Source organism: Xiphias gladius, chromosome 11 (assembly GCF_016859285.1).
Source record: "Xiphias gladius isolate SHS-SW01 ecotype Sanya breed wild chromosome 11, ASM1685928v1, whole genome shotgun sequence".
Lineage (NCBI taxonomy): Eukaryota > Metazoa > Chordata > Actinopteri > Istiophoriformes > Xiphiidae > Xiphias > Xiphias gladius.
In genome coordinates, this window is record NC_053410.1 from 9104781 (window position 1) to 9120252 (window position 15472).

The 15472-nt window shown below is 42.1% G+C and overlaps 1 protein-coding gene and 1 long non-coding RNA gene across 3 annotated transcripts in view; one reads left to right on the plus strand and one right to left on the minus strand.

Moving 5' to 3' along the window:
• Positions 1–15472, plus strand: part of pcnx2 (pecanex 2) — a 32201-nt gene that overhangs the window by 3079 nt on the left and 13650 nt on the right. For both annotated transcript variants that reach the window (XM_040139734.1, XM_040139735.1), the window contains exons 4-26: positions 70–106; positions 2183–2706; positions 2932–3126; positions 3583–4065; positions 4168–4345; positions 4815–4965; positions 5088–5230; positions 5695–5773; positions 6028–6163; positions 6719–6861; positions 7467–7620; positions 7886–7918; positions 8412–8583; positions 8745–8855; positions 9878–9969; positions 10333–10442; positions 11058–11166; positions 11586–11678; positions 11844–11994; positions 13241–13382; positions 13486–13663; positions 14810–14918; positions 15008–15137. In XM_040139734.1, the coding sequence (XP_039995668.1) occupies positions 70–106; positions 2183–2706; positions 2932–3126; positions 3583–4065; positions 4168–4345; positions 4815–4965; positions 5088–5230; positions 5695–5773; positions 6028–6163; positions 6719–6861; positions 7467–7620; positions 7886–7918; positions 8412–8583; positions 8745–8855; positions 9878–9969; positions 10333–10442; positions 11058–11166; positions 11586–11678; positions 11844–11994; positions 13241–13382; positions 13486–13663; positions 14810–14918; positions 15008–15137 (3653 nt within the window). The remainder of the gene's footprint in view (positions 1–69; positions 107–2182; positions 2707–2931; positions 3127–3582; positions 4066–4167; positions 4346–4814; positions 4966–5087; positions 5231–5694; positions 5774–6027; positions 6164–6718; positions 6862–7466; positions 7621–7885; positions 7919–8411; positions 8584–8744; positions 8856–9877; positions 9970–10332; positions 10443–11057; positions 11167–11585; positions 11679–11843; positions 11995–13240; positions 13383–13485; positions 13664–14809; positions 14919–15007; positions 15138–15472) is intronic.
• On the minus strand, positions 7511–13487 carry LOC120796696. Its single transcript, XR_005708414.1, has 3 exons — positions 13338–13487; positions 7788–8573; positions 7511–7614 (listed from the first exon to the last, which is right to left on the minus strand). It is a non-coding gene; the product is annotated as an uncharacterized LOC120796696 (long non-coding RNA).

Genomic DNA, 15472 nt, shown 5'->3' on the forward strand with positions numbered 1-15472 from the left:
CAGTACAGAAAACACTCTGTTGACCTGCCCGGATTTTAATAATGTGTTTCTGAATTCTCCTCCAAACAGGACTGTTCAAAGTCAGATGAGGTGAAGACCTTGGAAGGTGATGCTGATCTTTTTTCTAGGTTTGAATAAGATAAGGATGGGTAACAATCAAAGGAAAAACCTCTACCTGGCGTCACTGATGCTTGTTGAATATGAATACAATAGGGAATCATACACTCTGGCCCCTCACAGTCACCCAACCCAACTGAACATATATTGGGGATTTTGGGCAGAGTCGTTAGACAGCGCTCTTTACCACCATCATCAAAACACCAAAGGAGGGACTATATTTTTGAAGAATAGTGTTAATCTCTCCAGTAGAGTTTCACAGGCTCTGTGCCAAGAAACCTTAGGCTATTCTGGCTGCTTGTGGTGCCCAGCACCTTACAAAGACACTTTACCTTGTTTTTTCCTGTAATTGTCACCCATCTGTAGGTAATGTTACTCACAGTTACAAACACGAGTGCATGCTCTGTCTTAAAATAATCCACTGACCTCATTTTTCTCTGATGAAATATCTTATGAAACCACTGGGCCTTGGAAGTCAGCATGGCTTGTTATGTTACATAGAAATGAGGTAAAGATGTGTAATCTGATTCATTGTTTACCCCTTTGGAAATACAGGAGTGGAAGGTGAGAATCAGTCTGGGTTTGTTTGGCTGAATGTTTGTATGTAGCCTGCTCCACATGCAGATAACAATGATTCAGTTGTTGCTCAGTTTGGCGATTATAAAGTGCTTGAAAGATTTTAGATAATCCCTCTATGTCACCCTAACCCACCTAATTTCCCTAGATATCTGTCACTCATTTGTTTCATATGTGAAATATTGCAGAAGTGTAAAACATAGATTATATTCTAATTACAAGCTTCTAGGAACTTAGTTATTTTTAATTGCCCAGCCCCATTTTAAGACTGGTATAGTTGCAGTAGTTGCAGAAGAATGAGTTTTTGAGTTGTGGTAAGGATTAAACACTGACTCACACAATCTCAGGCTGATAAGTAAAGGATCTGGTTTTAGATAAGAGATAATGACTGAGAAATAAAAACAGAATTGCCAGATGAAAGAGTAGAAACATATAAAAATATAATGGCTTAAAGTGGTTTCTGACTGACTATGGCAGAAACATCTGGGCAAATGTTGTGTTGTTTTTTTTTAGAATGGTGGAGTGAACAGAAATAAAGATAAAATAAATTCTTCTCCCCTTTTGTTTTTTAACATTGGATTACATGTTGCTGATGACCTAGAAAAGTTAAATCCTCTATTGAGAGTGTTCAGCCAGTTTGACAGCTGAAAATATCTATAACCTGCAGAAATTTTCCATCAGGCTGGCAAATGAATGATACATAAAGCTTCTTTTCTTGTCAGATTCTAGAAAGATGAGCTCCTGCTGATTCTGTGGAATGCTAAATATACACTGACAATATGACTAAGTGATCAGTATACACTTATAGAGTGATCAGTATACACTTATAGAGTGAAGACAGGATGTAGTAAGACAGCCAGCGGCAGCACGCGATTTGACCCCAGGCCATCATCAATTAATCTCTAGTTATTGCAGCTATTGAGGCCTTGTATGTACTTGGGGGAACAAATGATCCGTGTACTGTATTGCCAGAATCAGTCATAGTGGAATCCAAACCTGTTCCTCTTCCCTAATGCACTGTTGAAGGTAAACAATTTCCTTTTCTGCAAGCACACCATTGTTGTAAATATGCTCCGATGTGAACAGAACTAGCAGCCAGCCAGTTCACCAGCCAAGGACACCAGCTGACTGCTTCCAGTAAATTTTATGAGCTAATGCACTGGTGATTAGTCAGAGCAAAGTCAGCTGATCAAAAAGGGGATATAATCACCGTGGTGCATTGCATCAGATGATTGTGCAATTGTAGCAAAATGTTGGTATCTGTTTTGAATACCAGAAGGATTGATCCGCTCTCTGCAGTTCATTTTATTGCAACTGGAAGATCTGTTACTGCCAAATACTGCTGTGCACAATAGTGTGAATTTTGTGTGTTATCACTGCAGCCGATTAAGAGATAACACTTCCATGCCAGGAAGTTTACGATAAGGGCAGTTTTATGATTATTACACTTTAAATCTACAATTTGAATTTGAATTTAATTTAATTCCAGGACAGGTTGAGAGTGCTGCAGAGGAGAAACCTGTTGAGGGAGGCCTGCATCCAAGCCCAGAGCCTTCTCCAGATGACCTCTCCAGCCCCAATCCAGACCAGGCCGCCCCACTGCTGCAGGCCCAGCAGAGGACCCCATCCCGAGCTGAAAGAGGAGAGATGCGGCCTGGATCTGCTAGTGGGACAGGGAAAATGGATGCGGAGACAATTGAAACTGGAGCTGTGACAGAAGGAATGGACATTCAGAGCTCTTTGACGGGGATTGACAGAGAGCACTCAGAGCAGGAAAGAACAGCAAAGAAAGACTCAGAGCAGGACAGAATAGAGGAGAAAGACTGTGAGGACAAAGAGACTGCAGATAGGGAAACAGCTGATGAAGGTCTGCCTCCCTCCAAGGGAAGTGAAGGTGAGAGCGAGGAGGAGAGTGAGGGGCAAAAAGAGCCCCCAGATACTAACAATAACTCACTGGAGACTCCAAAGGACTGCCAGGAGGATTTCATCGACATCCCGGAACCTCCAGCACAGGTAGGCCTTACGGATGTAGAAGCTGATATAAGCAGTTATGTTTGTAAGTTTTTAATTTGAGGCAGTGTGATTTTTACATATGCATACATCTGACTAACCACTGATGCTTCCAAAAAAGGTTACCGTATCTTAATGAAAAGGAATGCATTTGTCATTGTAATTTGATTATTTTCTTCATCACGGGTAGAGCTCTTCCTTCCGTCTGTCTCTTGTGTTGTCTGTCAGGCTGAGCCACTGGAGGAGACGTACTGTTCTGATGAGATTGAAGTAGTTCTGGTAGACAACTCTGGCCCGGGACCTGCGTCGGCCCACCTGGACGACAGAGATACAGTCAAGATCATCATCACCATGAGCTGCGACCCTCAGACTGCGGCTCAGTTGGAGGAGAGCGTCAAGCAGAGCATACTGGAGAATGCACAGGTAAGAATCATTTTGACCTCCGTTTTAATGTTCTCCATGAAACATGTTTAACCCCCATAACATCAGGCCTTTCCCATGTGTTTCCCCCACGGAGGGGAAGTAGCTTTGAAGCTCTTAAAAGCATCTTATTCCACTGTCGGACAGTACTATATATATATCAACTGAAATATTCAAACCCAAGAGTCCATATTTTTATAGCTGCTTTATTCCATCAAATGGAAATATTCTAAATGTCTTGTGCATCAGTTTTTTTTTTATACATTTCCCCAAAATTCAGTCTGATGTATTTGGTATCTTTAGAAACTTTGTGATCTCCACTACAATTTGAAAAAAATTTCGATGGGTTTGACTGATGTCTTGCTGCACAGCACGAGTCTGAAATGACTGATCCAATGGCAGATCAGTTCTCATTGAGGACAGTCAGTGTGTGTGACATGTCTGTGTGTGTCCTGCAAGGCTCAGAAGGATGCAGGAGAATGTCACATCAAGATCCCCGTCATCACCTTCGACTCCCCTGAGGAGGAGAAGCACGAGGAGGAAGATGCAGACGAAGCGGCTGTCTCGGAGGACGACCTCACCCAGAAACAGCAACAGACAACGAGTCAAAGTGAGGAGTTTCACCTTTGTAAAGAAACAGCCAGCTCTGAGTCGACCACACTTGAGTGCCCAGATCCAGACCAGGAGCATCTCGGTCTGCGGATGACTACTGACAGCACACCGAGCCCGCAGCTGACAAATGATAACAGCTCGTCAGGTATTGATGTCCACTCCCACCCTGATGACACAGACCCTCTGGATCATAACATGGATTCGCAAGGGTTCCTGCGTCTGCCGCCAGCTTTGGGCCGCTACGGGCCTGGTGGAAGGACTCACATCCGAGGGCTGAGCATGGACAGTGGGAAAGATGCCGTGCTGCTTTCAGACCGCTCACAAAACTCAGTATGTTGGCAGATTAGCTCTGTTTCTATTTCTGTATTTTTTATTCCAGACATCTCCATCCATCTGTCCATGCATACATACAAACATTTGTCTCTCTATTAGACCACCATGACCAGTTCCAAGTCAGATCTGGAAGCGAAGGAGGGCCAGATTCCCAACGAATCCAACTTCTTGGAGTTTGTTTCCTTGTTGGGGTCTCTCAGCACCCGAGGAGGTGGGGCCAGCACACAGGAAGAGGAGGGGCCGGAACGCAAACAGGAAGTGGGCGCTGTAGACGAAGGTGAATCTCAGCAAGAGAGTATGTTCCTTTACCTCCACCTCCTTTATCTACATTTTTTAAAGGCTCCCTGTCGACACCCACACAGTCGACAGGGAGCTGTCAGTCAAGTACAGTCTGTACACATACCACACGGTCATGAGAAGAGATCGGTTTTGTGAGATTGAACCCGAAAAGTAAAGCTGTGGGCCTTAAAACCAAAACAATGAGCTGCATGACGCTAAAACTCTCCATAGAACTGAGGGGAAGTGAAGAGTCAGGTGATAATTCTCTGTGGGTTTGTCAGTGAGAGCGACTCCTTCCATCGATAGCATAAAAATATTGATCAGTGCAGCTTTAACAACATGAAAAGGGTAACGTTTTAAAGCTAGCAAAGAAATATGAATTGTCTTACCATTAGTTGGGGCTTTACATTTAATTTTAATTGTAATTTTTTCTAACTAAGAAACATTTCCATTTGATCTGTTTGCAGAGAATCCGAGTGCGGCTTCCAGATCAGATGAGGCAATAACAGAGAACAAAAAGGAAAACAAACCAGTGAGACCCAAACCACCCACCAGCCTGCCTAACGACACACTACAGGCTATACCGCCCACGCACATCCCAATAGTCTCTCCTGACAGGTATGTACAGTATGCCTGTAGAATTACATGCATCAATAAAAATACACAAACAAATACACAAACTTTTAGATTTGAGAGCCCAGCATCGTGGATCTCAAGTTGATTGCGTTTTCTGTCTCCAGTCCACAGACAGACAGAGAGAAGGACCCGGACTATGATTCCCTGCCCTCGCAAACCTCTCAGTCAGAGAGCTCCATGCTACAGGTCATCTGCAGACCGGAGGCAACCAACAAAGAAGAAGCCTACACCTTCCACACCGTACACAGTAAGCAGCCACCCACTGAACAAAATTAACAGTTAAAAATGTTTGCTGTATTTACATACTCTTCCCACTGGTTCCTGGAAATGTAATGTTTTTTTGTGCTTGAGACAAACTGAGATGAGTCACATATAGTCAGAAACAACAACATAGTGCTGCAAATACAGCCAGTCAATGTGCTGGGATGGTCCGATAATATTTTGATCTTTTGCACAAGTATATATTATGTGTGGGAGGCACTGCCAGCAGCGGGTGGCTTCCCTTTCGAAACAGCTCAAAAAACTGGCAGATTAAATTACATTTTTTCTGGAGTGGCTCCAAGATGTTCAGCTGTTCAGTTGTTCGGTCATAGTTCAGTCCAGGTCGCCTGTTCATAATGTTGAATAAATCCCCACATATCAGTTGTTGCGCATTGCTTATCCAAATTAAAAATCCTCTGACAAGTCGTATGTATCTGCTTGTTTCTCCAGGAGACAGGCCTCGTAAGCTGTATGCAGAGAGAGCCCTCAACCTCCCGCTAGGAGCCGAGCTCATCACTGGCAACATGTGGTACTGCTGTCAGATCTTTATTTTACTCTCTTTTCCTTCCCCTCTTCGCCATCTCTTCCTTTACCTCCAACAAGCCTTTTTTTCCCTCCTGTTTTCTTCCTAATCTTTAGGTTTTTTTTTCCTACCTGCTTATTCTCTTCCACTGCTTCCACCTGTCCCCTGTCATTCCCTTAACTTCATCTTACACCAAGTAATCAGGTTCGTTCCCCAAATTAACATCAGCCTGTTACCTTTGTGTTTGTGTGTGTCTTCAGTGACCTGCTGTCGACTTCTTCCAACTCGGAGTGTCAAGACGGCCTGGTAGGAGGTCACGCTGACTGCCCTTTCCAGCGACGCATCATCCCTGCACACAGGCTTCGGCCACGAAGGACTCACCCTGAGATCTTCCAGGTGTTCATATACGTTTACTTAGTTTTGCTTGTAACCCTGGCATGCACACAAGGACTCACATGCCAGCACATACACACGGGTGATATGATATCCAGTTCTCCCAACTGTGATTCGCTGACTTGATATGAATATGAGTCATTGCTGTTGTTTGAAACAGTGGCCATAAGATCAGTCCTGAGATGGTCTACATCAGGGCTGGATTCAGACCAGCAGCGGTGACATAACCTGCCTGGATTAGTTTCTAAAGCTGAAGCAACACAGACTCGCTGCCAAATCATTAATGCACCACTTTGTGTGTGTGTGTGTGTGTGTGTGTGTGTGTGTGTGTGTGTGTGTGTGTGTGTGTGTGTGTGTGTGTGTGTGTGTGTGTGTGTGTGTGTGTGTGTGTGTGGACCTGTGTTGTACATCGTGAAAAAGATATTGCTCTGTGTACCCATAATGACCCTGAGTGTGTCTCTAATTACTGTAGACTGGAAATCTCGAAGACATAAAACATCAGACTTTATCTTTGCAGTCGAATTCATGTGGTTATAAATTATTTGTGTTTTTGTGCAGGAGGAGGACTCTTTGGATGAATCATCAGAGACTTCCACTCAGGAGAAACCGACCAGGAAGATTTATTACAAACTTGAACTCTTTCCCGGGAAGTGGATCAACATTTTATACGACCGACTAACTCTGCTTGCTCTTTTGGACAGGTAATACACAAAACACCCGTCTGCAAACTCTCTCCACTGTCACAGTTTGTCGGGAAATAGTCTCAAGTCTAGAAAAACCAACTTTTTTTGTATTGTTAGATGTTTTCTCAGTGAAACAAATGAATAAACTCACTGCATTGATTAACATTTTACATCATGCCATGTCTTGTGTTGTTAGTGCTTTACATTATTTCTCTCCTTCCGCACCTAATAAACAAGCTGATTTCACCTACAGGGAGGCATTCACTGGACGTTTGTCCTCTTGTCTCTTTAAATCTAAAACACTTTTGGGCTCAAAAAAGCCCTCAGTACTACATCGTATAGCACTGTCCATTCCATCACTTCACTTCAATATCACTTCAATGTTGGTCAATTTAGTCAGTTTCTGTGTCATTTTATTAATGACACGCAGTCTAATTTCTTTTCAATTTAATCGCCAGTTGAACGACAATTCAATAACTTAGTGTAATATACAGCAACAAATGAGCATCAGTTTTGTGCAGGACTGATGCTCTAGATGAGCGAGGTTAGACCGAACACCTAATAAGCTGCTGATTGCACAACTGTAGCCCATCCTTGCCTTTGTATGTGCTGTTTTTGTACAGAAACCAGGATGTTCTGGAGAATCTAGTTGCAGTCTTCATGGCCTTCCTGGTGTCCTTCCTCGGTTTTGTGCTTCTCAACCACGGCTGCTTCAAAGACTTCTGGGTCTTTCAGTTTTGCCTGGTCATCGCCAGCTGCCAGTATTCCTTACTGAAGGTAAAATAAAAGGAGAGGGAAAACCAAAACTAAGGAAAACCATTTCACTACTGAACCCAACTTGGAATAAATGATGTGGGAGCTCAAAATGTGTGCCATGGTGACCTAATACAGATTACAAGTAAAAGTGACCTCATACTTGCCCGTTCCTGTTTGCTCCCACTCACCTCCTCTCTCTTGAACTGTAGAGTATCACTGCTGTTTTCAGTTGTTTTCGTTTTAATTTTGGTAATTCAGTGTTGGCTTCTGTGGTTTTGTTTTCCAGAGTGTTCAACCAGATGCAGCCTCACCAACACATGTGAGTTTAACGATACTTTGTCACTGAATCTCAGAAGAAATATTACAAATGAAGCAAAAATGAACAAACTAGAAAAAAATCATATTAGGTTGTATGATAATTACCAATATTTGGGAAATGTAATGTCGCATATATCCCTGTTGTTTTGTTTCAACTTCGTCTTCAGTTTTGCATGTTGTTAGTCTCTGGCATATGATGTCATGAATTACAAAACAGTTCCCTTTTGCGCATTATTCGTTTTGCTGTGTTTTGACTGATGCACCAGCGATGTGGTTACAGAGGATCTGACCCTCTTGGGTGCTCTCTTAGTTGTGTCATGTTACTGTGAAAACACATTAAATGCAAGACACATGGACGCTCAACCCAATATGACCCAAATTTGAAGAAGTGTTCGTAGTAGTATCTTGCTGTAGCTGTTATATTACTGCGTTGGAAATCAGGCTCGACCTCCCAGCATCCTGACCTGTGTGTGCCCGTGCGTGTGTCTCCCCAGGGTCACAACCAGCTGGTGGCCTACAGTCGGGCGGCCTACTTCTGTATTTTCTGTGCACTGATCTGGCTGCTGGAGCAGCTGCTGAGGCGGAAGGACCTGCCTGTGTCCACCCTGTACGGGGTCACCATCGTCTGCCATGACGCATTGCGCTTCCTACGAGACCTGTTAGTGGGTAGGGATAAATATACCATGAGAGCTTTGCTTCGGACAATCCTGCAACTGCTGTTACACGGCACCTATTTTATTTTTTGTTGTATATTATCTATTTTATTTCCTGTTCAAAACAATAATTTATCTTTGACAGCAATGTCTTCTGTTTTACACGTTAAACAGGTTTGACCTACTGCTTCCCAATCACCTTCCTGGTTGGCCTTTTCCCTCAGATCAATACCTTCACCATCTACCTGCTGGAGCAGGTTGACATGCATTTTTTTGGAGGAACAGGTTGGTAAAACTTTCTAATTTGTCCTGAGTCCAGATCCTAAGTGGATGTTAATTTTAATCTTGTTTTTACTGGGTGCATATGTGGATTTTGGACTCTGGTTTAATACCTATTCAGTGTTTAAAGCCCCTCAAAACTAAAAGCTTTCTCTACAACATTAACTATTTATGACTAAAAGCAAACAACCACAATAAAAAAAAAAAAATATCCTTAGATATTAATTACGAAGAATTTAAAAAGCAAAAATTCAGGTAACCTGCTTCACCAGGACTGTGTGGATGTGGTTTGATCAGATTTGACTTGACAGTGACCAAACAACCCAACAATTGTTATCACATTATAGTTTACATATGCCGAATCTTGATTGGTTAACGGAAATATGTGACATCCCCGTTCTTCATCTGAGCCTTGCTCACTCTAACCCCTTAACAGATTCCTCCATTTTTCTGGACAAGCCTGAAAATAATATACCCAAAATAAAAAGGCCACTGATCATCCCATTTGATTTCAGTCATAACCCTGGTCTGAACCACAGTTACAGAGGCACAAACATGACCGACATGTAAGTTTTATTGCCTCGGATTTTTGTTCGTTTTTTTTTGTTTTGGTTTGTTTGGTTTTTTTTGCATTGAAAAAGGGAATACAATGCCTGTAGTGATATCTTTTGTGTGGAAAACACTTGAACCATAGCCACAAGTCTGAACCAATTCTGTGTCAACTGCTGCAGTGATATGAGGATCCTGAAATGCTTTGAACAGATAGATGGAGTGTTTTAAAAGGTTTTAAAAGAGCTCAGAGAAAAAAAAAAAAGAAAATCCAAAACTGTTCTTACGTTGCCAGAAAATTGTGTTTATGTATGAAACCATTACTCATAGCGAGAAGCTACCTGATGAGTTATCAGGGCCTTTGAGTAAAGATGAATCTTCATAGTGAAACTACTGCAGTACATCTTTAGCTTTGCTTCTCATTGTGTGATACTACTGCATGCATTTTTTTCATCCTCACTCTATTTTGTGTGTCTCAGCTGCTACGAGTCTCATCTCTGCAATCTACAGCATCCTACGCAGTCTGATCGCTCTGTCTCTACTGTACGGCTTCTGCTTCGGAGCTCTCAAGGTAGAAATTAATAGAAGGAAAAAAATAAAAACAGAGCAAAGGCCATTTGTCCTTTTTCCTTCAGAGTTTTGTACTGGATTTGTGTTCATGGTCATGCTCCTGGTTACAAGAATAGAGGAAGACAGGCAGTTATAAATAGGGTGCAGCCGGGGAGTTTCACTGATGGAACTAAGCAGAGCTGCAGCAAAACACAAAGTATTGCTAGTCATCCTTTCAAAAGTGGCAACAAGACTATAACTGGGGGAAGAAGCTTTTAAACAGCGGAGATCTAAAAGAAGTAGTTTTAAAAGGTACGTGATGGTAGGATTCACATTGGTATATGTGTGTTTGTGTGTGTGTGTGGGTGTGTGTGTGTGGCTACAGGAGCCTTGGGATGAACAGCACACCCCAGCTCTGTTCTCTGGTTTCTGTGGCCTTTTGGTCATCTTCTCCTACCACCTCAGCCGACAGAGCAGTGACCCTTCCGTACTACTGTGAGTATCAGTGTCCGTGTCCCTGTCTGTGTGTGTGTGTGTGTGTGTGTGTGTGTGTGTGTGTGTGTGTGTGTGTGTGTGTTTGTGTGTGTGTGTAATGTTTGCATGCATACATTGGGCCTGACTTCCACTAACAGTCTTAAAATAAATGAGAAATTAGAGAGCTGAATTCATCGACATAAGGGGGTTAATGTATTGACTATGCTTTCATACTTTATTATTTGTTGTGTAATTTTCACACAAGCTGAGGGTTAAATATGAACAGTAAGTGAAAATAATCTTCATAAACGTTTTTCACTTTTCATCATTCTGCTCAAGTAGTTTTATTTCAAGCTTATAAAAGCTGAAAAAAGATAAAGTTGGAAATATAAGTTAAGAAGTCAAACTAAAAAACATTTACATGTGAATTTGTGCCATAAATCATTTGAAATATTAATATTTCGCACATGAAAACTGAATTTTATGTGTTTTTGTTGCAGGGAAGGAATTTAGTGTATTAAAATATTCCACTTTTTCCGTTTTCTTCTTCTTCCGTTTGCTTTAGGGTTTTATCCAATAAATAAGATCGCTTAATTCTTAAGGCCCCATCCTTCACACTAACATTTTTAATTACAGATCTCTGATTAAGTCAAAGATAATGCCTGCTTTGGTGGAGAGTGAGGAAGAGGAGGAGGAAGCTACAGACATCAAAGACCCACTGCCTGAAAAACTGCAGAACTCTATGGTAACTAAGGATTAATATAGAAATAACTGGATGTAATGTAGTTTTGTTTCATCAGTGATGTTGTTAGTGGAAGATGATGAGTTCGGGTTGTTGTCAGCCAGGACTGAGGACTGTCTTAAACTCAGTGTTGCAAGCGAGATAATAAAACAACGTTTGCTGTCGATCATTGTGTGCAATTACAGGGAATAATGTATCAGAGAGAAAAAGCCTCCCACGGCCTTTTACAGTATCAAAGGGGATTTTTAAGCTCTTAACTCTTCTTCTCAAGCTGCTGTGTCTTTGATCTCCAAAAATTGAAGGCTCGGAACAATTGGACAGAAATTAATTACACACCTAAACAAGTCTGACAAAACAAATGACTTTTCAATCGGTGTGGATTATCAATTATTGCAGTTCCCCCTCCCTCTTGTTCTCTACAGAAGGAGATTCTGCTGTCGGACGTGGTCGTGTGCTCTGTTGCCTACATCCTGACCTTCGCTATAACTGCGAGTACCGTGTTTCTGTCTCTCAAGGTGAGATTTTCAGTTGTTTCCTCTATTTATACGCAGCCTTTTACATTTGATCTCCGTTGCTTTTTGAATGAATACTAACTCAAGCGTAATTCATTTCTAACATCCTATTTTTTGGACTTTTTCTCTTCACCATGTTTCTTTCATTATATACCATCTTGTACCCAGCCCTTTGTGACCATCGTGCTGTACGCCCTGGCGGGGACAGTGGGGTTTGTCACTCACTACCTGATCCCCCAGCTGAGGAAGCATCACCCTTGGTTGTGGATCTCCCACCCGGTCCTCAAGACCAAGGAGTACCACCAGTTTGAACCCAGAGGTCAGTATACCCACTGCACAAGTGTGGAGTAGTCTCTTAATTATTTACTAAGCATGTAAACCCCTGGATCAACTAGAAAACAAGCTGAGAGCAAGCACCATCTTCAAGAGCACACAATTCTCTAAATTTGTTATGTGGGTGATAGAAAAATGTTTAACTCTTAATCTGCATCTGGATCCATATCTGCATACAGTAAAATCCTTATAGTGACAATAATGATGATTAGCCGGAGGTGGCTCTGATTTTTAGACATGTCAGCAGCATGGCTCTAGGGGCGGTGGTGTCAGTCAATCAGTCCACCCCTTTGGTCCAGACAGGAAATATCTCCATAACTAGTAAATAGATTGTCATGGAATTTGGTGCCAATATCCATGGTACTTGAAGGATGAATCCCTCTGACTTTGGTGACCCCATGGTGTTTCCTGTAGCGTCACCTGCAGGTCAAAGTTTTCACTTATCGTGTGAAATAACTTGACATCTACGGGATGAATTGGTACAACAATTTGTAAAGACATTCGTGGTCCCCAGATGATGAATCCTAATGACTTTGCTTATCTCCTCACTTTGTGTCTAGTGCCACCATGAGGTTGACATTTGTGGTTTTGAGTAAAATATCATAGCAACTATTGGTGGGATTGTCATGGAATTTGTAACACACCTTCACGCCCTTCTCAGGATGATTTGTAAACACTGACTTGCCAGTGTCATCATTGAGTCAAAATTTCATTTTGTCCAACGCTCTGGTTTATGACCAAATGCCTGCTAAACTAATGACATTCGCGTCTGCCTCTTTACTTTGTGTAAAGTGCTAATTACTAAATATTAGCATGCTAACAGGCTAAATTAAGACGGTGAACAAGATAAACATTACACCTGCAAAATATCAGCATGTTGGCATTGTCATTGTGAGCATTTTAGCATGCTGATGTTAGCAATTGTTTCGCATTTATTGCGCCACCGATGATGAAATGCCATCACGTTTCACCAAATTTCAAAATTTCACATTTCGAAAAATTTGAAATCTCCTGTTTACAAAGAGATAAACAAACTTACAAGGCCAAAAACAGTCTCCTTGGCTGAGGTAAATAGGATGAGTCTTGTCATCAAAATCAAGACGTGTCCGCGGGATTGAATAGCAATTAAACAACAAAAAACTCATGCTCCTATAAACTGCATCTCTTTGTGCTCTAGAAAGCTGTGATTCTGATCTGCTTGTGTAAGTTCTTTATTCTTGCTTGTGTTACAGAGGATGCCGCGCTGATGTGGTTTGAGCGACTGTACGTGGGGCTCCTGTGCTTTGAGAAGTACGTGGTGTACCCTGCCATCGTGTTGAGCGCACTCACCAATGATGGTTTTGCCCTCAGTCACCGCAAGAAGCTTGGAATCCAGTGAGTTGACACGTAAAGTCGCAAACACACAGCATCAGCAGAGTGAGAGTGATGAACCAGCTGTTGAATCTGTTGTCTGAACTCTTGTTTGTGCCGTGTCCAGCTGCGATGTTCTCCTGACGACAGTCGCCGGACTTAAACTCCTGCGCTCATCCTTCTGCAACCCCAGCTTCCAGTTCCTCACTCTGCTCTTCACACTCGTCTTTTTCCACTTTGACTGTCCGCACGCCTCTGAGAGCTTCCTGCTGGACTTCTTCATCATGTCTATCGTCTTCCAAAAGGTGAAACACACACACACACACACACACACACACACACACACACACACACACACACACACACACACACACACACACACACACACACACACACACACACACATATTGACATTAAGGTTATCTCAGCTCTTGCATGAGACTATACATTTCTAACAAAAGCCTATGTTACAAACTGGGTATGTTTTGTTTGAATGTATATGTTGTTACTGTAGGAAAACATGAAATATAACATTTTCAACTAAGTTATGTTGGAAAAAAAAAGAGATACCCAGATCAGGGCCAGAGTATTTCTGGGCCTCTCCTCTAACACTTAACTTCTGTGAAGATGATAAGTTACTGGAGTCTCAAAAAGTTCAAAAAAGGTCACTGGAGATGATCAGAGTTCAATGCTATAGAGTTTGGTCTTTCACAAGAGATGAACCCGAGTTGGCTCCGGAAACCAACTGAAGAAAGCATAGCTAGACATCATCTTTTATACCCCAAATACGCTCCTCCTTGCTGGTGGGCTCTCCACCTACTTCTCTAAAAAAATGTACTTCACCTCGTCAAGAGATAATGGTGTCATACTTTCCATATTTGGTCACATCCTCCACATCTACTCGGATATAATGGTGTCGGTCTCTTTGGAAAATCCCTAACTCTCCCGGCCTGCCTGGGTAAGTCCGGGCATCTCCTGACACCATTATTTCCAAGGTGTCTTAGGCCGTATCTTTTAAAAAACTTTAATATTTCCAAACTGTATATTATAGCAGTCATTTTCTTAATTCAGATTAATCACAATACTTCTATTACTCACTGCAAGAACAATGATTGAGTCTGATTATCATCAAAATCAATGTTAAAAGTTAAAATCAATGTTCAATACATTCTGGTTTATACTTTAACACATAGAGTATATTCTTAATATACCTTGGCACACAGAGTATATTTCTTGAGATTTTACTACTACAGTTACCTGTTGTGTTGTGTTTGGTGTATTTATGCTGCTTACATACATAGTGGAATAAATGGATTTTATAGGCCGGCAGTTGACCACACAGAGCTTATTCACATTTAGAGTTATGTGGAGGAATCAAATCTTTCAGTATCCCTTCAATGCAACCACTGTTCTGTTGAGGGGACTGACTTGGTGTTTCTGTTTCTGTCCAGATGCGTGAGCTGTTGCTGAAGCTCCATTTCATCCTGGTTTACATCGCTCCCTGGCAGATCGCCTGGGGCAGCGCTTTCCATGCCTTCGCTCAGCCGTTTGCAGTGCCTCGTATCCTTCCTCTAAGACCTCTGTGTGTGCATGTGCGAGTGCATCGGTACCTGCTTTTCTTTCCTTCACTGGTGTGCGTGTGTGTCCAGACTCAGCCATGCTGCTGCTTCAGACGCTGCTCACCACAGCCGTGTACACCCCGCTGGCTCCCTTCCTGGGCAGCGCTATCTTCATTTCCTCCTATCCACGGCCCATCAAGTTCTGGGAGCGAAACTACAAGTAAGGCCCAGACAAAGTGTTTGAGTGAGTGTGGCGTGAGCTTCCAAGACAGCCTGGAGGTGTCACTGAAAATGATTTGTGAGTCTAGATTGAAGAAATCTTGAAAGCTGACAGTTAAAGAACAAATCCAGTGAAAAGACTAAGAGCAACAATGAGTTAATCATACTGACAAGTGCTACAGGGGTGCTGTAGCTTATTTTGAATTAATCCCACGTACACCAAATGTGCATTAATCCATAGCTGAAAATAATCCCCAACAAATTCAGTATTGTGTCAGTAACGTTTACTAAAACGTACAGTTCACCGCTGTTTTTGTAAATTATTAACCCTTTTTA